The 20,374-nt window shown below is 44.9% G+C and overlaps 1 protein-coding gene across 5 annotated transcripts in view; it reads left to right on the top strand.

The window, feature by feature from the left end:
- The window catches only part of NUBP1 (NUBP iron-sulfur cluster assembly factor 1, cytosolic), a 122,683-nt gene that overhangs the window by 36,856 nt on the left and 65,453 nt on the right, over nucleotides 1–20,374 (top strand). For 4 of the 5 annotated variants that reach the window (XM_085898709.1, XM_085898678.1, XM_085898699.1 and 1 more), the window contains exons 2-4: nucleotides 13,322–13,426; nucleotides 16,142–16,275; nucleotides 20,100–20,168. In XM_085898709.1, the coding sequence (XP_085754835.1) occupies nucleotides 13,322–13,426; nucleotides 16,142–16,275; nucleotides 20,100–20,168 (308 nt within the window). The remainder of the gene's footprint in view (nucleotides 1–13,321; nucleotides 13,427–16,141; nucleotides 16,276–20,099; nucleotides 20,169–20,374) is intronic. The other variant, XM_085898720.1, reaches the window with a different exon arrangement.

Raw genomic sequence — 20,374 nt, 5'->3', positions numbered from 1 at the left:
ATCATTGCCGGTACCGGCTAACAATAACATTACGTGCTGTTTCGGTCGGTGTCATCCGAATCCTTACCAAACTCGGACCCAGACCGCCATTGTTTGCGTTTTGTTTTCTTTTTACCGGCTATGTTACTTTACCGGTAAAATAGCATGGGGATCGAAGGCTCATGCCCTTTACACGTAAACCACATGCATTAGGCGTGCGTACATACCTGTCGCTTCGCTGGTAACTGCATCGTTTAACCCAACGCTATTATTTTACCGGTAAAGAAAGGGACATCATTGCCGGTACCGGCTAACCTTACGTGCTGCTTCAGTCAGTCTTATCCGAATCCTCACCGAACTCGGACCCAGACCGCCATCATTTGCATTTTGTTTTCTTGTTACCGGTTATGTTACTTTACCGGTAAAATAGCATGGGGATCGAAGGCTCATGCCGTTTACACGTAAATCACATACACTAGGCATGCGTATGTACCTGTCGCTTCGCTGGTAACGCCACCGTTTAACCCAACGCTATTATTTTACCGGTAAAGAGAGGGACATTGCCGGCACCGGCTATGTTACTTTACCGGTAAAATACCATGGGAATCGAAGGCTCATGCCGTTTACACGTAAATCACATACATTAGGCATGCGTACGTACCTATCGCTTCGCTGGAAACGGCACCGTTTAACCCAACACTATTATTTTACCGCTAAAGAGAGGGACATCATTGCTGGTACCGGCTAACATTATGTGCTGTTTCGGTCGGTGTCATCCATATCCTCACCGAACTCGTACCCAGACCGCCATCATTTGTGTTTTGTTTTCTTGTTACCGGTTATGTTACTTTACCGGTAAAATACCATGGGAATCGAAGGCTCATGCCGTTTACACGTAAATCACATACATTAGGCATGCGTACGTACCTGTCGCTTCGCTGGAAACTGCACCGTTTAACCCAACACTATTATTTTACCGCTAAAGAGGGACATCATTGCCGGTACCGGCTAACAATAACATTACGTGCTGCTTCGGTCGGTGTCATCCGAATCCTTACCAAACTCGGACCCAGACCGCCATTGTTTGCGTTTTGTTTTCTTTTTACCGGCTATGTTACTTTACCGGTAAAATAGCATGGGGATCGAAGGCTCATGCCGTTCACACGTAAACCACATGCATTAGGCGTGCGTACATACCTGTCGCTTCGCTGGTAACGGCATTGTTTAACCCAACGCTATTATTTTACCGATAAAGAAAGGGACATCATTGCCGGTACCGGCTAACATTACGTGCTGCTTTGGTCGGTGTCATCCGAATCCTTACTGAACTCGAACCCAGACCGCCATCATTTGCGTTTTGTTTTCTTGTTACCGGTTATGTTACTTTACCGGTAAAATAGCATGGGGGATCAAAGGCTCATGCCGTTTACACGTAAATCACATACACTCGGCATGCGTACGTACCTGTCGCTTCACTGCTAACGGCACCGTTTAACCCAACGCTATTATTTTACCGGTAAAGAGAGGGACATTGCCGGCACCGGCTATGTTACTTTACCGGTAAAATACCATGGGAATCGAAGGCTCATGCCGTTTACACGTAAATCACATACATTAGGCGTGCGTACGTACCTGTCGCTTCGCTGGTAACGGCATCGTTTAACCCAACGCTATTATTTTACCGGTAAAGAAAGGGACATCATTGCGGTACCGGCTAACATTACGTGCTGCTTCGGTCGGTCTTATCCGAATCCTTACCGAACTCGTACCCAGACCGCCATCATTTGTGTTTTGTTTTCTTGTTACCGGTTATGTTACTTTACCGGTAAAATACCATGGGAATCGAAGGCTCATGCCGTTTACACGTAAATCACATACATTAGGCATGCGTACGTACCTGTCGCTTCGCTGGAAACTGCACCGTTTAACCCAACACTATTATTTTACCGCTAAAGAGGGACATCATTGCCGGTACCGGCTAACAATAACATTACGTGCTGCTTCGGTCGGTGTCATCCGAATCCTTACCAAACTCGGACCCAGACCGCCATTGTTTGCGTTTTGTTTTCTTTTTACCGGCTATGTTACTTTACCGGTAAAATAGCATGGGGATCGAAGGCTCATGCCGTTCACACGTAAACCACATGCATTAGGCGTGCGTACATACCTGTCGCTTCGCTGGTAACGGCATTGTTTAACCCAACGCTATTATTTTACCGATAAAGAAAGGGACATCATTGCCGGTACCGGCTAACATTACGTGCTGCTTTGGTCGGTGTCATCCGAATCCTTACTGAACTCGGACCCAGACCGCCATCATTTGCGTTTTGTTTTCTTGTTACCGGTTATGTTACTTTACCGGTAAAATAGCATGGGGGATCAAAGGCTCATGCCGTTTACACGTAAATCACATACACTAGGCATGCGTACGTACCTGTCGCTTCACTGGTAACGGCACCGTTTAACCCAACGCTATTATTTTACCGTTAAAGAGAGGGACATTGCCGGCACCGGCTATGTTACTTTACCGGTAAAATACCATGGGAATCGAAGGCTCATGCCGTTTACACGTAAATCACATACATTAGGCGTGCGTACGTACCTGTCGCTTCGCTGGTAACGGCATCGTTTAACCCAACGCTATTATTTTACCGGTAAAGAAAGGGACATCATTGCGGTACCGGCTAACATTACGTGCTGCTTCGGTCGGTCTTATCCGAATCCTTACCGAACTTGTACCCAGACCACCATCATTTGTGTTTTGTTTTCTTGTTACCGGTTATGTTACTTTACCGGTAAAATACCATGGGAATCGAAGGCTCATGCCGTTTACACGTAAATCACATACATTAGGCATGCGTACGTACCTGTCGCTTCGCTGGAAACTGCACCGTTTAACCCAACACTATTATTTTACCGCTAAAGAGGGACATCATTGCCGGTACCGGCTAACAATAACATTACGTGCTGCTTCGGTCGGTGTCATCCGAATCCTTACCAAACTCGGACCCAGACCGCCATTGTTTGCGTTTTGTTTTCTTTTTACCGGCTATGTTACTTTACCGGTAAAATAGCATGGCGATCGAAGGCTCATGCCGTTTACACGTAAACCACATGCATTAGGCGTGCGTACGTACCTGTCGCTTCGCTGGTAACGGCATCGTTTAACCAACGCTATTATTTTACCGGTAAATAAAGGGACATCATTGCCGGTACCGGCTAACTTTACGTGCTGCTTCGGTCGGTCTTATCTGAATCCTTACCGAACTTGGACCCAGACCGCCATCATTTGCATTTTGTTTTCTTGTTACCGGTTATGTTACTTTACCGGTAAAATAGCATGGGGATCGAAGGCTCATGCCGTTTACACGTAAATCACATACACTAGGCATGCGTATGTACCTGTCGCTTCGCTGGTAACGCCACCGTTTAACCCAACGCTATTATTTTACCGGTAAAGAGAGGGACATTGCCAGCACCGGCTATGTTACTTTACCGGTAAAATACCATGGGAATCGAAGGCTCATGCCGTTTACACGTAAATCACATACACTAGGCATGCGTATGTACCTGTCGCTTCGCTGGTAACGCCACCGTTTAACCCAACGCTATTATTTTACCGGTAAAGAGAGGGACATTGCCGGCACCGGCTATGTTACTTTACCGGTAAAATACCATGGGAATCGAAGGCTCATGCCGTTTACACGTAAATCACATACATTAGGCGTGCGTACGTACCTGTCGCTTCGCTGGTAACGGCATCGTTTAACCCAACGCTATTATTTTACCGGTAAAGAAAGGGACATCATTGCCGGTACCGGCTAACATTACGTGCTGCTTCGGTCGGTCTTGTCCGAATCCTTACCGAACTCGTACCCAGACCGCCATCATTTGCGTTTTGTTTTCTTGTTACCGGTTATGTTACTTTACCGGTAAAATAGCATGGGGGATCAAAGGCTCATGCCGTTTACACGTAAATCACATACATTAAGCATGCGTACGTACCCGTCACTTCGCTGACGGGTTTAATAAAAAGACGACATGAAACTCCTGTCACCGCTTCTTCCTCAACCATTTTAAAACTGGCACCTTTAATGTTAAACCAGCATTAAGTTGTATTTTTTTTTGTTCCAACTGAATCTATGTATAGTGTCTATGAATCTATGTTTGTAAGTATGTGAATGGTAGTATTAAATGATCCCCGACCCCTTTTATTAGTGGGTGTTGAAGTCTTTTAGCCCCCCCCCCCACAAAAAAATTAAAAATATTTGATTTCTTCAAAATGCCAACAGGATTCAAACAGCACTGGGTTACATCAGGTTCCCAAGCTGGTGTTTAATAAGAGCAGCAATGATGGTTACGGAGATGAAATGCACAAAGCAATGCAATAATAATCAAACAAATAAACATTGTTTTTTGTCTGTGTGTAACACCGATCACAACTACTGGGCCAATTGCCGCCAAACTTGGCACATCGACCAAGTTTCATCTTGTGGCGAATATGGGGTACTTGGTTTCATCTGTCGTCGCGGCGATTCGGGAGGGAAGGTCGACAAAAATTATCTATGTAAATGTGTATCGTGTATCGCCACCTGGTGGTGATGACAGATGGTATTACGAGTCAGCTGTGGAGATAACTTGCATTTTTGCACTGAATACGTCCCCAGAGAGTGGGAACCCCCAAAGCCAACCTCCGCTAATCAGGGGAAGGAGGGAATGGGAGTCTGGAGGGAGGGGAAGGAGTGGGGTGGGAGCAATGCCAGGTACCCATGGTAGTCAATAAAATAAAAAATAAAAAACCATAATCCACTATTGAATATACACACCCACAAAACCAACAAACTATTGGGATTCCTTAATTATCTATCTTAAGGCCTCAATCATTCCACTAAAGATAGCCAGCAGACAAGGCAGAAATACACCGGCTGTTCCCGGCGGGATACAGCAGTAACCGATGCAAAGAGTTATCCCATGTGCATCCTTGCTACAGGCTGTGATACCAGCCTGGTGTTGGCTCAGTCGTTAGGGTGGCGGCTTGGCATCCTAGGGTCCTGAGTTCAAGCCTCGTTGGCCGCTGAATTAATACACCGAGGGTTGACTCAGCCTGTCATCCTTCCGAGGTCGGCAAAATGAGTACCAGTGTGTACTGGTAGAGGGGCACTGCATCAGCGACACAGTCGCGCTTCCAAGAAATGATAGCTACCCCGGCAGCTAAGCCGCCATACGCAAGAAGAATAAGAAGACAGGCTGTGATCAGCACACAGTGTGGGGCTTGTGAGGAGGAGGAGGAGGAGGAGGAGGAGAGGTGTGGCTGGGTGGGTGCGTGGCTTGGCACGGCAGCTCCGCACACTCCTGGCGTAGCCTTTCGCAAGGTCTATCCCGGGTGTCTCCTCATCACCCCTCCTCCCCTACCCCCACTGAGAACTCCTTTATTTCTTCCAGCCCCCAACTATCGCCATAACATCCCACCAACCTCCCCGCTCACTCACCATTGGGCACTGATCGTCCTGATGGTCAGAGCGATCCTGCCTTGACCTCTCACCCCAAGCTTCCGTCACCAGCTCAGGCCCCTTGACGGCGTTTCCTGCCTAAATTCAGGTCTTGTGGCCTATATAATCGCAAAAAGAGACATTTATTACAGAGGTGAGGATGGTAAAAAGGTCAATAGGGTTGATCATTTTAGATACATTTAATAGGGAAGGTGAACGCCGTCGATCTATTATATAAATCGACGCATTTTTAATGTCAGATTGAATTGCTTTACGCTTATGTTGGGAAATATACAAAATAAATAACTCCGCTATCTTAAGCATCTTTAACCCACGAGAAGTCATTTCCACAACAATACTTTTGGCCAATACCTAAAGTCTGTCTCGGTCTTCAACTCTGATGTTGGTGTTTTCTCCCTCTCTAATGAACTGTTCGTTTTGTCCTGTTGTGGCCTCATCCGTTCAGTGTACCAACACGAGCTCTTCCACGAGCCTCGACTGTGGACACAAAAATTTGTCGTGTCCTGTTACGCAGTGTCACACTCACCGATTTATAATGTATCCAGCAGTTGCTCTCATCTATTGCACTTATCAACAGCCCAGTGGCAGCGAGCCAAGGCTTTCTGTGACTGTTTCTTTCCTCTGTTTTTTTTATTCAACCAGAGGCATTGTTGATGTGAGATCGAACGGTTTAGTTTGTACACCGATCTGCAGGATGAATGTATTTGCTGTGTTTAAGTGCTCATACTTTATTTAGTTTGAAAACATTGAGATCTCCAAGAGCAGGAGTGTGCCAAGGTTGCCAGGCTGAGTCCCGCACAGAGATTTTCAACCATCGAGACATTTATTTGAAACATTTATGCGATGATATTTGTGCCATAACGTGCTTTGTGCATGGACAGACTGGCAGGTGCAGACTTATCTCATGAGCATGACGCTCTGCCACAAGCTTGAGCAATTTGCTGATAAGATGCTGTGAGCTGGAAGGAATTTTAAATGGAGTATTGCCTTTTTAAAAATAAATATTTCCAAATGTGATTGCTACTTACTTGAGCTCAAACTTAATTTTATAAGGATGGGGGAGGGCAGGGGTCTGGGAGTGACATGTTCCCACATGTATGCGTCGATTTTAGCGGCTTCTAATATGTGTTGGATGCGTTAGATGTGTTGGAGCACCAGGCCACAGCAGGGCGAGTTGTACTTGACATGAGGTCGTGGTGGTTGGAAAGATCCATTGATCGAAGAAAAAAAAAAGAAAGGTGCAGCCAACCAAGAATTTCCCAACTAATAATACTGATTTTGCAACAGGATAGAGTCAACCTCTCGAGCGATTATTTCGTCCGTGACCGACGGACTTCCTCAGGACCTTATCGAACCACTGAGATAAAGTATGTGCTTACCTCTGTCTCAAAACCAGTGGAGTCCATGGGTGTTTGGGGAGAGGTGGAGAATAATGAGTCGGCTTTGAAATCCTGCGTCCTGTCTGGAGATTCCTTTGATGTTGGGACATTTGGACTCTCATTTTCAAGAGTGCCAGGTGGAATGGTGGAGCACCATCTGACAGCACAGAGCAGTGCTCCATTCTGTTACCAGCTCGTGCTTTGTTGGCGGTGATAGCGAAGGGTGTCTGAAGGATCTGAGCAGCTATGAGATACCTCGTCTTTGTATGAGTTTTTGAGATGGTTTGACACCCATTGTGAAACTCAAAGGTTCAATGGACTTGATCAACTGCTTGAGGACGAAGTCTTTCCATAAAGATAGAATAAGGATATGTGTTGTGTTGGAGTTGAGCGACTTCCTGGAACAGATTCTGAGTCATGATTGGCTGAGAGAGATGTACCCACTGCTTTGATGTAGAATTATTTGGCACAAAGTGCAGTTGTCAGCATAAAGCTGCAAAATGGAATTAAGATGATTCATAAATGTGGTACAAAAACCAGTTATGGTGTATTGCTCCAGGATGGGGACCAACATATTGTAACATTAATTGGGGGGGGGGGATGTAAAATTAGAAGTCAGGTTTCAGGATGGTCGGTGTGTCTATGTCGGGTTTATCACCATTTCCTGTATTAATCTGTGCTTTAAGTCAAGTTGTCCGAGTGGGGTGCGGAGGATACAGTGGCAGATACAGGAGCATCACCGAGGTGTTATTTTCTTTCTCTACATCTATATTTGGTGGAGGGGTGGGTCCAAGGAGGGATCAAAAGTGTTGTTTGGTGAGGAATGAACAAATTACGACAACATGTTCACCTTTTGACAATCCCCTCATCAACATCACCATTATGACACAGGTATCCAAATGCTTCCATACTTCAGTGGTCTACCATTCCTATGAATACCCACGTACCCCTCTATTCCAAATGCTTACGTAAACTAGAAGGGAACTCGGTAGACCGCATACCTCCACCACGTAATGCCTGATCCATGAGAACATGCCGGGCCCAATACATTTTTGAAATACCGTGCTATATAATCGTTTTTGGCCTGATCTCTCAATGGTGAAGAATCACTTAAAAAATTCTCTTAGTCTGATCCGGATCTTCACCAAAATCTAATCAATTTGTTGTCGTCACACACCAAGCCCGTCCACAACTTCTTGAGATATCCTGCACAAAGTCAGACAAACAAACGGACAGAAAGTGGTGAAAACATAACCTCCTTCATCTTCGGTGGTGGAGGTAATAAAATTTAAACCTACTTCCCTTTTCTGATCCACCAGTTCCTGTTTCCCATCTTTACCTCTGCCACCAAAGGTGGAAGAAGGTTAATTTTTCACTCCTGTCTATTTGTCTTTGTTTGTTTATTACTTGGCCCAAATTTTTTTTTCCCAAGTATGTTGTTCTGTAGTATTTGCCTGTCTGTCTGTGTTTGTCTCACAATTTTTGGCCACTATTTTGAAGCAATCGTTCTGAAAAAAATTTTTTGTGCACGTCGGTGACCGGCCAAGGACAGCAACGTTTAATTTTGGTAAAGATCTCGATCCGGATCCAGATCTGAGAAGATTTGAAGTGATTCTTCACCTTTGAGCGATACCATATCTAGTACAATATCTCAAAAGGTTAGAAATGGATTCAGATGAAACTTGGTGGACAAGATGGCAATGCCATTATATTAGGAAGAATTGATTCAATTTTGGTGAAGATCCGAATCCAGATCTGGAAACGAGAATTCCTTAATTTTTAAAGTGATTCTTCACTTTGTAGTAGAGAAAAAGGTGTAGAAGCTTGTTTGTAGATAAAAACGTAGAATGAGCTTGGTCACACCGATAACCTCGCAATACAGTCTCAGCTTCGCAGAGAGTCGAAGCTTTTCGCTTCCGAGAATGCATCTGCATCCGTTCTGAGCTCCACCCAGAACCTTCGCTCAGAACATTAATGGTATTGAAAATCTTTACTAACCGACAAATGTTATGACTGACATTACAGGAGCTCGGACTCAGACCGATCCGTGGCTACTCATGTGGAATATTTTATTGTTAATTATGACGTAGGTTACGTGGTGTGGCAGCTATATTGGAAAAACAGAAAAACTTTGGACCTCTGTATCTCTGAAACCGCATCAAGGAAAAGATTGAAATTTGGCATGTGGCAAGTACCCCTCATGGGGAATGTGTGATTTTTTTTTAATGACATCATTGGTGCCTTTGTTATGACGTCATAATTGCAAATGTATAACGCTACATGTGATGAGTATGAAAAATTTTGAGGGTCATCTTGGGATAAAATGGTCCATAGAAAAAAAAAGTTGATGATGTCATCGGTCACGTGATTTGGCAGCCATAATGTTAAAAAAAAAAGACATTCAAAAATATACTTCTCTGAAGTGGCTGAACAGATTGAGGCGAAACTACATGCATGGCCGCCTATCCATGAGGAACAAAATGTTCACACATATGACATCATAGGTCATTTTATTGATTCGATTTTGGTGAAGATCCGAATCAAGATCTGGATACAAGAATTATTTGATTTTTAAAAGTGATTCTTTACAAGAGAGGGAGAGGGAGAGAGAGGTGAGGGAGAGAGAGGTGAGGGAGAGAGAGGTGAGGGAGAGAGAGGTGAGAGAGAGAGAGATATGGAGATACAAGCTGGTAGGCGGACATGGGTAGTCGCTTACCCAATAGAACCTGACGTGATGAGCCCGTTCGATGGGGAGTGACCTGAGGATTAAGCACAAGAAAATTCATCATTCTAGCTTCAAGGGTTAATGCTGCAGATTGTTTTTTTTTCGTTAAAATACCCCCACATTTAGAGGTCTTTCGGCCGTTGCTAGGCAACGGAGGGGTCCATAGCAACGGTTCTTTCTCACACATAACTCGGACATACCATGAACCTACCATACCAGTTTCATGTATATCTGACTCATCGTCTCTGAGATATAACGAACTTCGTATATTTTGTTTTCAACCAGGGTTCATTCAAAGTCTATCTTCTCCGACAGTTTTCATAGGATCCGGCTGGAAATTTTTGACAATATGGCTGAATGCACTGCCCACAGTCGCTCGTGGCCCGATTTTTGATTTTCGAAAAAAATAATTTTTTTTATGATTTTTCAAAAATGTCAAAGTCCCGTTGCTAGGCAACGGTGGTCTCCATAGCAACGGTTCTCATTTGCACACAACTAGGTCATGGTATGAACCTACCAACCAAGATTCATCGAAATCGCCATTGTATTAACTGAAATTGCCATTTTAAATACTGATAATAAGGGTAGAACAAATCTCAAAAAAAACATTTTTGGAATTTTTTTTTTCGACCTGATCGACTACCCAACATATTGGGCCAAAAACGATATAGTGCAGAGACATGACAGAAGTAAATCGACACCTAAATTTATTCATTTCATCAGTATAACGCAGTTTTACTCAGCGATTTGTTCTAATATTCAACTATTTCTTTGCAGAACCAAGTTCCTGGGTCGTGTATGACAATTAACTTTGCCTCGAACCCAAGGAGCACACAAACTTTCCGATTTTTCAAAGAGGACGAATTGTTGGCCATTTGGAAGGTGGAGTCAGCCAGCATCAGATCGCTCAGAACCTTGGCAATCCGGTGATTGTGCAATTCAGTAGCACAGGCAAGGAATCCACAGCTTCCTGTTCTGGTCGATCTGGGCCCTCAGAAAGGTGTCTTCGAGCTGTCAAGCGGTCCATTGAGAAAACTCCCCGTTGCAAGGCAGCAGATGTTGCAGAGGAGGTCCAAGTTAGCTCAAGAACTGCCGTGCGGTATGTACATCAACTGGGCTACGATGGGAGAAGAGCTCGGAGAAAACCTCTTCTTAGACCAGCCAACATTCAAAGGAGAAATAAGTGGGCTGATGAGCTGGCTAACAGACCCTTAGAGTTTTGGCAAACTAGTTTTTCAGGTGAGTCCCAATTTACTCAATTTTCTGACAGTGGACATGTATGGGTTTGGAGACTTCCCAGTCAAGAGTTCTCTTTGAATCGATTATAGCCAACTGTGAAACATGGTGTTTTTTTCAGTGATGGTGTGGGGAGCAATCTGGAGCGCTGGTCGGTCAGAGCTTGTGGAGTGTGTTGGCAACATCAACTCTATGATACACATTTCTGTCCTTGAGGATGGACTTCTCCCTGTCTTCTTCACTGGTTCAATGGTTAAAAACTACACTCTGTTCATGGACGAATGAGCTCCATGCCACACTGCAAAAAAGACCAAAGAATGGCAGGACAGAAATGGGATCAAGCGACTTCCATGGCCAAGTCGGTCTTCTGACATGAATCCCATTGAACACCTCATGGCCAGATTGGGATCGAGCTGTGTGGGAAAAGTCCAGGAAACCAACATCACGAGCAGAATTGCTAACCTATTTGCGTGAAGCCTGGGAAGAAATCCCACAAGAGAAAATTTCAGAGCTCGTTAGTTGTATACCTGAAAGAGTAAAAGCATTGAAATCTGCAAATGGCAAGTCTACCAAATACACTTCAAATGTTCAATTAATATGCTCTTAAAAAAATCATGGTGTCTATTTACTTCTGTCATATCTCTGTACTGTACAGCATGATATTTCAAAAATGTATTGGGCCTGATATGTTCTCGTGGATCAGACATATGCCTGGTATTGGCTTAATTTTCCAGGGTTGGCTCCACCCCCCCCCCCCGGGGGCCACTGAAAATATATATTTGCTTTCTTATCTGAAACTACACACGCAATTTTGATGAAACTTGACCACAACCTTCATAACCCATGATGCTTAACTAATAGTCCTATTTTCATCAAACTTTGTAGAACTTCTGAACACCAAGGCCTCCTGATGTCTTCCAACTCCCATCAAAAAATTTCACGTTAAGTAGGTCAAGTTAAAAGTCATAGGTCTTTACGATTCCGGCATCGCAACTTTTGACTTCTCAAAAAGTATTCACCCCATTTGGATGTAACTTGGTAGGGATCATTACTGTGTGGTGTTTTCACAAGTTTGTTCAAACAATCGGCTCATTTACATATTTTGTGTATGATCCATGCCTACCAGTGCTTCCCAGGTGAGCACAGCGGCATTGCCCCCTTTTTTTTTTTCTTTTTCTTTTTTTTTAAGCATGCGGAGGTAACTTGAATGACACTTGGTAGAGCGCATACTGCTGCCAGGCTGAACAGTTTACATTTTTTATCCACTGATGGAGACCGAATCTGCATCCAGACCTGAACCAGAATCTAATCAGCTTGTCCTTATCTTACCCAACTCATCCACCAAGTTTTGTCATTACCCATCCACAACTCTTAGAAATATAATGCTATATATTGTTTTTGGCACTATATCTCAATGGTGAAGATTCGCTGAAAATAAAAAAAAAATTTTTTTTTTTAATTCTTGCATCTGGATCTTCACCAAAATCGAATCGATTGGTCTTTGTCACACACCCAACCTGTCCGCCGACTGTTAGGCTTTATGCCTGCTATAGACTAGCAGGAGAACTTTTATATTTGCAATTTCGGTCGTGAACAGTTGTGGTCAATAGGCAGGAGTTATTGGCTGCAGCTGCTTGTTGCATATGAGAGACATGATTGGCATTTGTTTTGTGGTATTATTTATGCAACAAATCTTTGTGCAACCACAAGGCACAGATGCATTTATTTTGTATCTCTTGCACCAAATGCTAATGGTTAGCACGAAGTGACCTCCCCAGATGTAATGGTCGGTTCTGGTTGCCGAGAGACATCTACCGGATAATTTCTGCAAGGTGGCGACGCCAACAGAAACCCCCCACTTTAACATGTGTTGGCCTTTTTGGTGAGCAGAGCCAACAATAGCTTGTGTGATGGGTTAGGAGAAGCAGAGAACTGAACTGCTACTGTTTAACCGTTTAATCATTTTCCACCAAAATAGTTGTTTGCCCTGCGCATGGGGAACAGCAAGATAAAAGTAGTTTAGCTTATAGTGTGAGTGGATGGGATGTATGCCTGGTGTTGACTTAATGGTGAGGGTAGTGTGCTTGGGATCCTAGGATCCTGAGTTCAAATCCCACTTAGCTGTTGAATTAATACCAGGTGGGGTTAACTCTGCCTGTCTTCCTTCCAAGGTCAGCAAAATGAGTGCCAGCTTGCTGGTATACTATATCGGAGTGGTGATCCGTCTAGGATTATGCCCAATAGCCAAGGAGACTGCTTAGGCAGCACCAACACTCTGCACAGAGTATGGTCCCAATGGATGGATGGATGGGATGTTTCTAAGCATGGAGTGGTTTCTGGCCCGTTTCTGTCAACATCACCGCTCGACTGTTTTGATGAGTGGTTGCTGTTTTCATGCAAAATGGTACCGTTGCTATGACAGCAGAACTCGTTGTAGGATCTTGAGGCCCTCGCTGTCGTGCTGATCAACGATTGTATGTTTTTATTTACAGGTTGCCCAGGCATATGCACCGAGCAGGCAGGAAAGGCCTCGCCTTGCCAAGGTTGTCCCAACCAAGCCTCGTGTGCATCGGGCCAGACACAGGGCCCTGACCCAGGTAACTGGTGACCATTGAGATGGACTATCAGATGTACATCCATATTGGATTCTCACCATTTTGATGCTATTATTCCCAACATGTGTACTGGCGCACATCTGTTAGAATTCTGCCAAGTATAATCCAGGAAATGGCGGTGTGAATGCTCCTGGGGGAATATAATTATTCAAATTTCTTTTGCTTGCTGGAAGTAAAGAAAGGATGTTTTTGTTGTGGGGAAGGGGGAAGGAGGTGGTATTGAGCAGAAAACTTACCTGATTTTGGCCAATCAAGTTAAAGGCCTGGTCACACCTTGACGTTTTAGCCAGCGATGGCAACGTATTAAAATGTATGTAAAACGCTGGCTTACGTTGAACTTTTGATGTTTTTTTTTTAAAGATTCGGACGTATTCATAGCGACTTGGTATTATGTATAATGCATTGGTAACAGACACAGAACGTTTCGTTGTGTTATAGATAACTTATACCAACGAATGCTGAACCTGTTGTCGGCCTACACAACCGATGCCCAACGATAGTCTAACTTAGGCATAGCGCGTTGCACGCATCGCCGACGATGTCGTGACGTAGCCTCTTAAAAGGCTGACGCACAACGATTCGAATCATAACTGCCGTAGAAATGTAAGTGTCAACATCGCGGTCACACCTTGGCGATCTTGCCAGCGTATGCCGACCTAAGAAAAATGTGTCTAAAACGTTGGGGCACGTCAAATACGGTATGAGTAAGTTTGGTATACGTGAGTAGAACGCTAAAGTACGCTATCATACGTCGTAGTCAGTAGAGTACGTCAAGAAATTTTAAACATGTTCAAAATTTTACGACGTACTCGGCGTATGACACACGTTCCGCATGCGATGGGGATAAGTTTTACACACGATATGTGGACGCTTACACACGTCCACAAAGGCTACTTATAAGCTACTCATAAGTCGAAACACGTCGCGGTAATGTCTTTTTTACGCGAAACTTATTTCTAACTTATGTTTGACGTGCTTTGAACCAATTCTTTACGTAGTCCCAACACACATCGACGTATGTAGACGTATTCCAATGACGTCTTCCGGTCGACAAAAAAAAAATTAACGTGTTTCTAGCTTACAACTGCCATATAAAGACGTGTTCCCAGCGGTTTTGGGAATTGGTATTTAAAAATGCTGCTCATAAAAGGGAACCCAACAGTGTTTTCGAGTCGATGTCCATGTCAGCAGTCACAGTATCAGTATTAGTATTAGTATTAGTAGTAGTTTGTTCATGTTGGCAGTAGTAGGTGAGAGTGAGGGGAAGGGTGTGGGTTATGATGGATTGTCCTTGCGTCCGCGTGTCCACGGGTAGGAGACATCTTTTCACCATTGTTTGAAGTTCTTCGCGGCTAATTTTTTATGGGGCTTTTTCAACAATGAGCTATAGCTTGTTTTTACGATTTAGGTCTATTCATAACGGGTTGGACAAATGCACAATGAACTAATAATGTACATAGAGCACTTTGATTACTTATAGATACGATATACCAACGAATAATTATCGTGAAGCCGGCGTTCACAAACTATGCCCAACGATAGCCTAACTTATCCATATCGTGCGGCAGTTTATCTTTGCCGGTGACGTAGGGTTTGCTATTCATAGGCTGCCACTCAACGATTTAAATGGCTGCATCTCCACTATTGAAAGTAGACGCTTCCGCTCAACAATTGGATTTTTTTTTACACTCAACGACTTTTAAACGGTACCACTCAGCTATTTTCATTGTTTACAATGAACGATTTAAATTGCTGTCACTCGCCTTTGTTTTTTGACGCTGGGGTTTTGAAATTTGAAGCGTTTCTTCTGAACGTGTTAAAACGCTCAAACTCGACTATTTTAAATAGACGCTGCCGATGGACAATTGGAATCATAGCCAAGCTAGACATCGAAGTGTGAACATCCTCGTCATGCGGAAGAAAAGTTTGAAGAATGCTGCAAATAAGTGTCCTGGCCGTGGACGTGGACGCTGACGCAAGGACTTCCATTATACCGACGTCTTTCAGCCTATGAGAAACTTAAAAGTAACGTCTGTCGATGTGTGGCAACGATCGCGTAACGTGCCAACAACACGTTAATCATAGGTTAGAAATAAGTTTCGGGTCTGCTAAACGTTACCTCGGCGTGTCTCAACTTATGATTAACTTACAAGTAGCATGTGTTGACGTCTGTCAACGATCGCAGATCGTGCATACAACTTGTGGCCAGCGTAGCGGAACGTGTGAGTCGTACGCCGGCATACGTCGTGAAATTTCAAGCATGAAAAAATTTGAGGACAACCAAAAAGTACAACGTTTAAAGCCAACGTACAACGACGTATGGCAGTGTTTTTCAGCGTGCTCTCAATGTTATCAAAACTTACCCATAACGTATTCAACGTGTGCCAGCATTTTAGAAAAAAATTTCAAAAATCGGCATACGTTGGCTAAAACGTCAAGGTGTGACCGGGCCTTAACATGGAGTAAGTATATCTTGTACAAGTTTATAATTATTTTATTCACTCGGAAGATATTACAAATTTATTCGGTCATGTAACTCCTTTCAACAACCTTTGCCATTTGTCAAGCTGAGCTTGTTCGTATGCACTTCCACTACCTGCCAAATGTTGTTGTGGCATCTTCACTACATATATGGATGTGACTGCTTTACACCCACGGCGCAATATTCAGACTAATTGAAATGCTGTGTTCTTGCAGCTGTGGAGCAGATTAAGGAGAGGCTTGATGGTGTGAGGTACAAGGTGCTGGTGCTGTCAGGGAAAGGAGGGGTTGGGAAGAGCACTCTGACAGCTCAGCTGGCTTTTGGAATCGCCTCTGACGAAAGCAAACAGGTCAGGGCGTCATTCGTTCACTCCTGGATGTACATGCTTGTGGCTGTTGCAGCCTCTTCGTGTCACCAGACATGGCGGCCTCTGCAGAAATGTCTGACAATGTCTATTTTTATTTTTTTATTTTATTTACACACAACTAATGGGGATCTTTCACACACAATCATGGGAAGTGGAAATGTATTGATAATTATGATCTCGGAATTCTCAGTTTATATCAAAAAAAAAAATCCTTTTCTCTTTAAGTGCCCACAGGGATGAGGGGGCAGGGTGGGGTGAGTGGGTGGAGCAACACTCCAGCAGTATTCAACTGCACATATGATCACAATTTTATCACAATTACTCGGACCAATAAAGAAATGATTTTTATCATTCTATGACGGACCCAACTATAAAGTGACATATTGGTGTTTCGATGGACATTAAGCTGGGTGTTCCATCTGCCAGCATTAGCTGGTGGATGTTAAGGATCCCATGGTGTTTTTTTTTCCAGGTGAATTATCACCGGCACCGTGAACAAATTAAATTCCTGTTACAAAGTGAAGTCGTCATAGCCATTGTGATCCCGCCATCCCCCAAAGTCAAAGATGACCCCCCGTACCCCCATAGTCCATGACGACCCCCATATTCCATGACTACCCCCCCCCCCCCCGTAGCGGGACGACTACCCCCCCCCCCCGGCCAGGACAGGTAATGGTAATTCGTCAGTTTGTCTAGTTATGGGCACAATCATCCTTTACCACAGCCTGTTTATCTGTGTCCTCAACCACACCCCCACCCCCCCATAGTTCACGACGACCTCTCGCTGCCCTCCGGAGCCCACGACGACCCCTCCCTGCCCCTCAGAGTCCACGACGACCCTCCCTGCCCCTGGGAGTCCACAACGACCCCCTCCCAACCCCTCGGAGTCCACAACGATCCCCCCGCCACTCGGAGTCCACGACAACCCCCCCGCCCTCGTAATCCACGACGACCCAACACCGTGTCCCACGCGGCGCCCACGACGACCCACCACCATGTCCCACACGGCGCCCACGACGACCCGCCACCGCGTCCCACACAGCGCCCACGGCATCAACCTCCACTTCCCCGCCCCCAAGCCCCCTTCCCCACCTGCCATCGGGGCCTTGCTCTCCTTGCTCTCCTTGATCTTCCTCTTCATTATAATTCCATCCCTCTTCCAAACATAATACAACCATCACGATGTTGTCTAGCCTGGTGTTGACTTAACGGTTAAGGTGGCTGGCTTAAAATCTTAGGGTCTTGAGTTTGAGCCCCTGTCGACCGTTGAATAACACCAGGTGGGTCGACTCACACTGTCAGCCTTTCAAAGTCGGCAAATTGAGTACCAGCTATATAACCAGCGATTTTATATATATATAATATTGTTGCGAATTCGCGCCCGCCGGCGTGCGAGCGGCCACGTAACTCGAATCGCGGCACGTCGCCCCACTGGACAGACAATTCTGTCGTGACCCTCTCGGACTAACGCCGGGAACTAGTCACGGGTGGGCCTTTCGGCCTCACCACGATCGTGCCAATCGGCCCCCCGCGTGGGATAGGGTTGTTCGCCAAATTCTACCTACCTAAGTACCCACACGGAGGGTAGACCGGGCGATCACACCTCGCCGCAGGTCGACTCCGGACTCGGGCCACGTTAAGCGACCCGTTCCGTACTATCGGGATAACCGAGCGGTGTTATCGTCAACCTCGACGGTTCCGATTAATTATCGGGCGTATTTAGCCCACTACCAACCCTTTATGTGAAGTAAGATGGAGATTCAATTAAAGAAAAGACGAAGCGAAACGGGAAAAACAGTTCAACGTGAGGCACATTTATTCCGCCGCACACGGAAAGCACACATATACAATTACAACAATTATGCACCAAAAGCAATTGTAACAAAAGAAACACAACAATGCAGATCTACTACCGACTACGCGAGCACACGGCAACACTTACACAGTTTTACTTTACAGACGGCGCCGACAACACATATACTCAAAAGCAAAAGAAAAAGGGCCACCCTCAAATACAAGGGGGCAGACAGGGCTGTGGGCACGAGACCGGGTGGAGCCTACCCGTCTTGTGATGAGCCGCAAATGTGGCGGCGGTGCCCCGACCCCGCGCTCCTCCGCGGGTTTCGTTGGCACTGCTTGGAATGGGGTGGGAACGGGCCCCCTTTCCGCACTATCTCAGCGCGGGGGGGGGAGAAAGTGGGGGAATTGTTGATGCTCTGGGGAAAGAGGATAGCTGGCTTGCTTGGGTCCCGCGACTAGCGACTCCACTGCGACCTCGACCGCGTTCCCGGCTTCCCCTCTCTGCAGCTCCCCGACAGACTCTGAACCCCGACAGACTCCGACTCTCCTTCAGACCCGTCTTGACTGCTGCTGCCACACTCCGCCGCCGCCACACCTCTCCAACTCGCCCGAGCCCAAAACTGCGACTGCCTCCAACTGCTTCCGACCCAAAACAAAACTGACTCAATTCACCCCGCGCTCGGCGCTTTATAGTGCGGCAGGAGAACCCATATGCAAATTTCCGGATCAGGATGAGCTCGGGGGCGGAGCCACGCTCGCCCATTGGACGGAGGAAAAGTGGGCGTGAACCTCCCCTGATCCTCGAATTTGCATATATCGATTCTACTCCGACGTGCCTGGAGGCGGGGCCAAATCGCCCCGCGCTTAATGATTGGACGGATCGGAAGTGGGCGTGTATCATTCCTAATCCGACTTCCCCTCGGAAAGGCCGCTCTTTGTACCCGCGGCTCAGCGCGCGCCCTGTACGAGGCCAGGACAGCCTGACGCTCGGTGCCCACAAGCGGTGCGGGAATGGCCGCAGAAGGAGAGGCGAAGGTGGTGGAGGGTCTAAAGTGGCGGTCCCTGGCCACGGTGACGCTTGGAATGGCGGTGATGCGATGGTTGCGAGAGCGAGTTGTGAAGGTAAAGGTCGTGGCTGTTGGCGTTGTTGTTGTTGTGAAGCGGCGTTGCAGTTGGTGGTTGTTGAGTGATGGAGGTTGAGAGGTGGTTGGTTCAAAATAAAGATAGAACAGAAAAACGGCTATCTTAAAGGGTCGCAGCCCGAATGAATCGCATTTATTCCCTCTAAACAACGGGTTTGGGGCTAACTACCCATGTACTTACAGAGATATCTCACCTATGGGACCTGAATGGTGGTTTGCGAATTTCCTCAACCACAACACTATATAAATATATATATATATATATATATATATATATATATATATATATATATATATATATATATATATATATATATATATATATATATATATATATATATATATATATATATATGTATGTATATATATATATGTATATGTATATATGTATATATATGTATGTATATGTATATATATGTATATATATGTATATATATGTATATGTATCTATATGTATGTATATGTATGTATATGTATATATATGTATATATATATATATATATATATATATATATATATATATATATATAATATATATATATATATACACTATGTGGTATGTAGATTATCCTTAATGTTCTTCAAGGAAATGTTTCATCATCTTTGTTTTGAAGAGTTTTGTATTTTCCTGTTTTTGAAGTTTATGGAAGAGCTGGCGAAGAAATCAAATGTCGAACAATAACAGAGAGGAGAGATGTATTTTTACTTTCAAACGCTTTGCAATGACATAAAGAGACGATAGAGACAAATCAGCATGGTAAAACTTAGTTCTCAGATTCATGGCAACTACCTGGCGAACATGCTAATGAACCGGAACATTCCTTGTGCCCAAATATCCACTTGTAAACTTCTGTGCATCTTCAGGTGGCCGTCTTGGATATCGACATCTGTGGTCCATCGATGCCAAGAATTCTCGGTTTGGACGGGGAACAGGTAATGGTAATTCATCAGTGTGTCCAGTTATGGGCACAATCATCCTTTACCGCAGCATGTTTATATGCGTTTGGATTTGTCGGGAAACGTGTGCCACCTACGAATGGTTGTGAGCCTCGCCCATTCCTGAAGGGATGTGGAAGGGTATTGTAATCTGTGTGTGTCAGTCAGTGAGTCCGCATACCAATATCTATTGTACTCAGAAG

Source organism: Eptatretus burgeri, chromosome 1 (assembly GCF_056783735.1).
Source record: "Eptatretus burgeri isolate ZD-2024b chromosome 1, Ebu_testis_v1, whole genome shotgun sequence".
NCBI lineage: Eukaryota > Metazoa > Chordata > Myxini > Myxiniformes > Myxinidae > Eptatretus > Eptatretus burgeri.
This window is presented reverse-complemented; position numbering and strand designations above follow the sequence as displayed.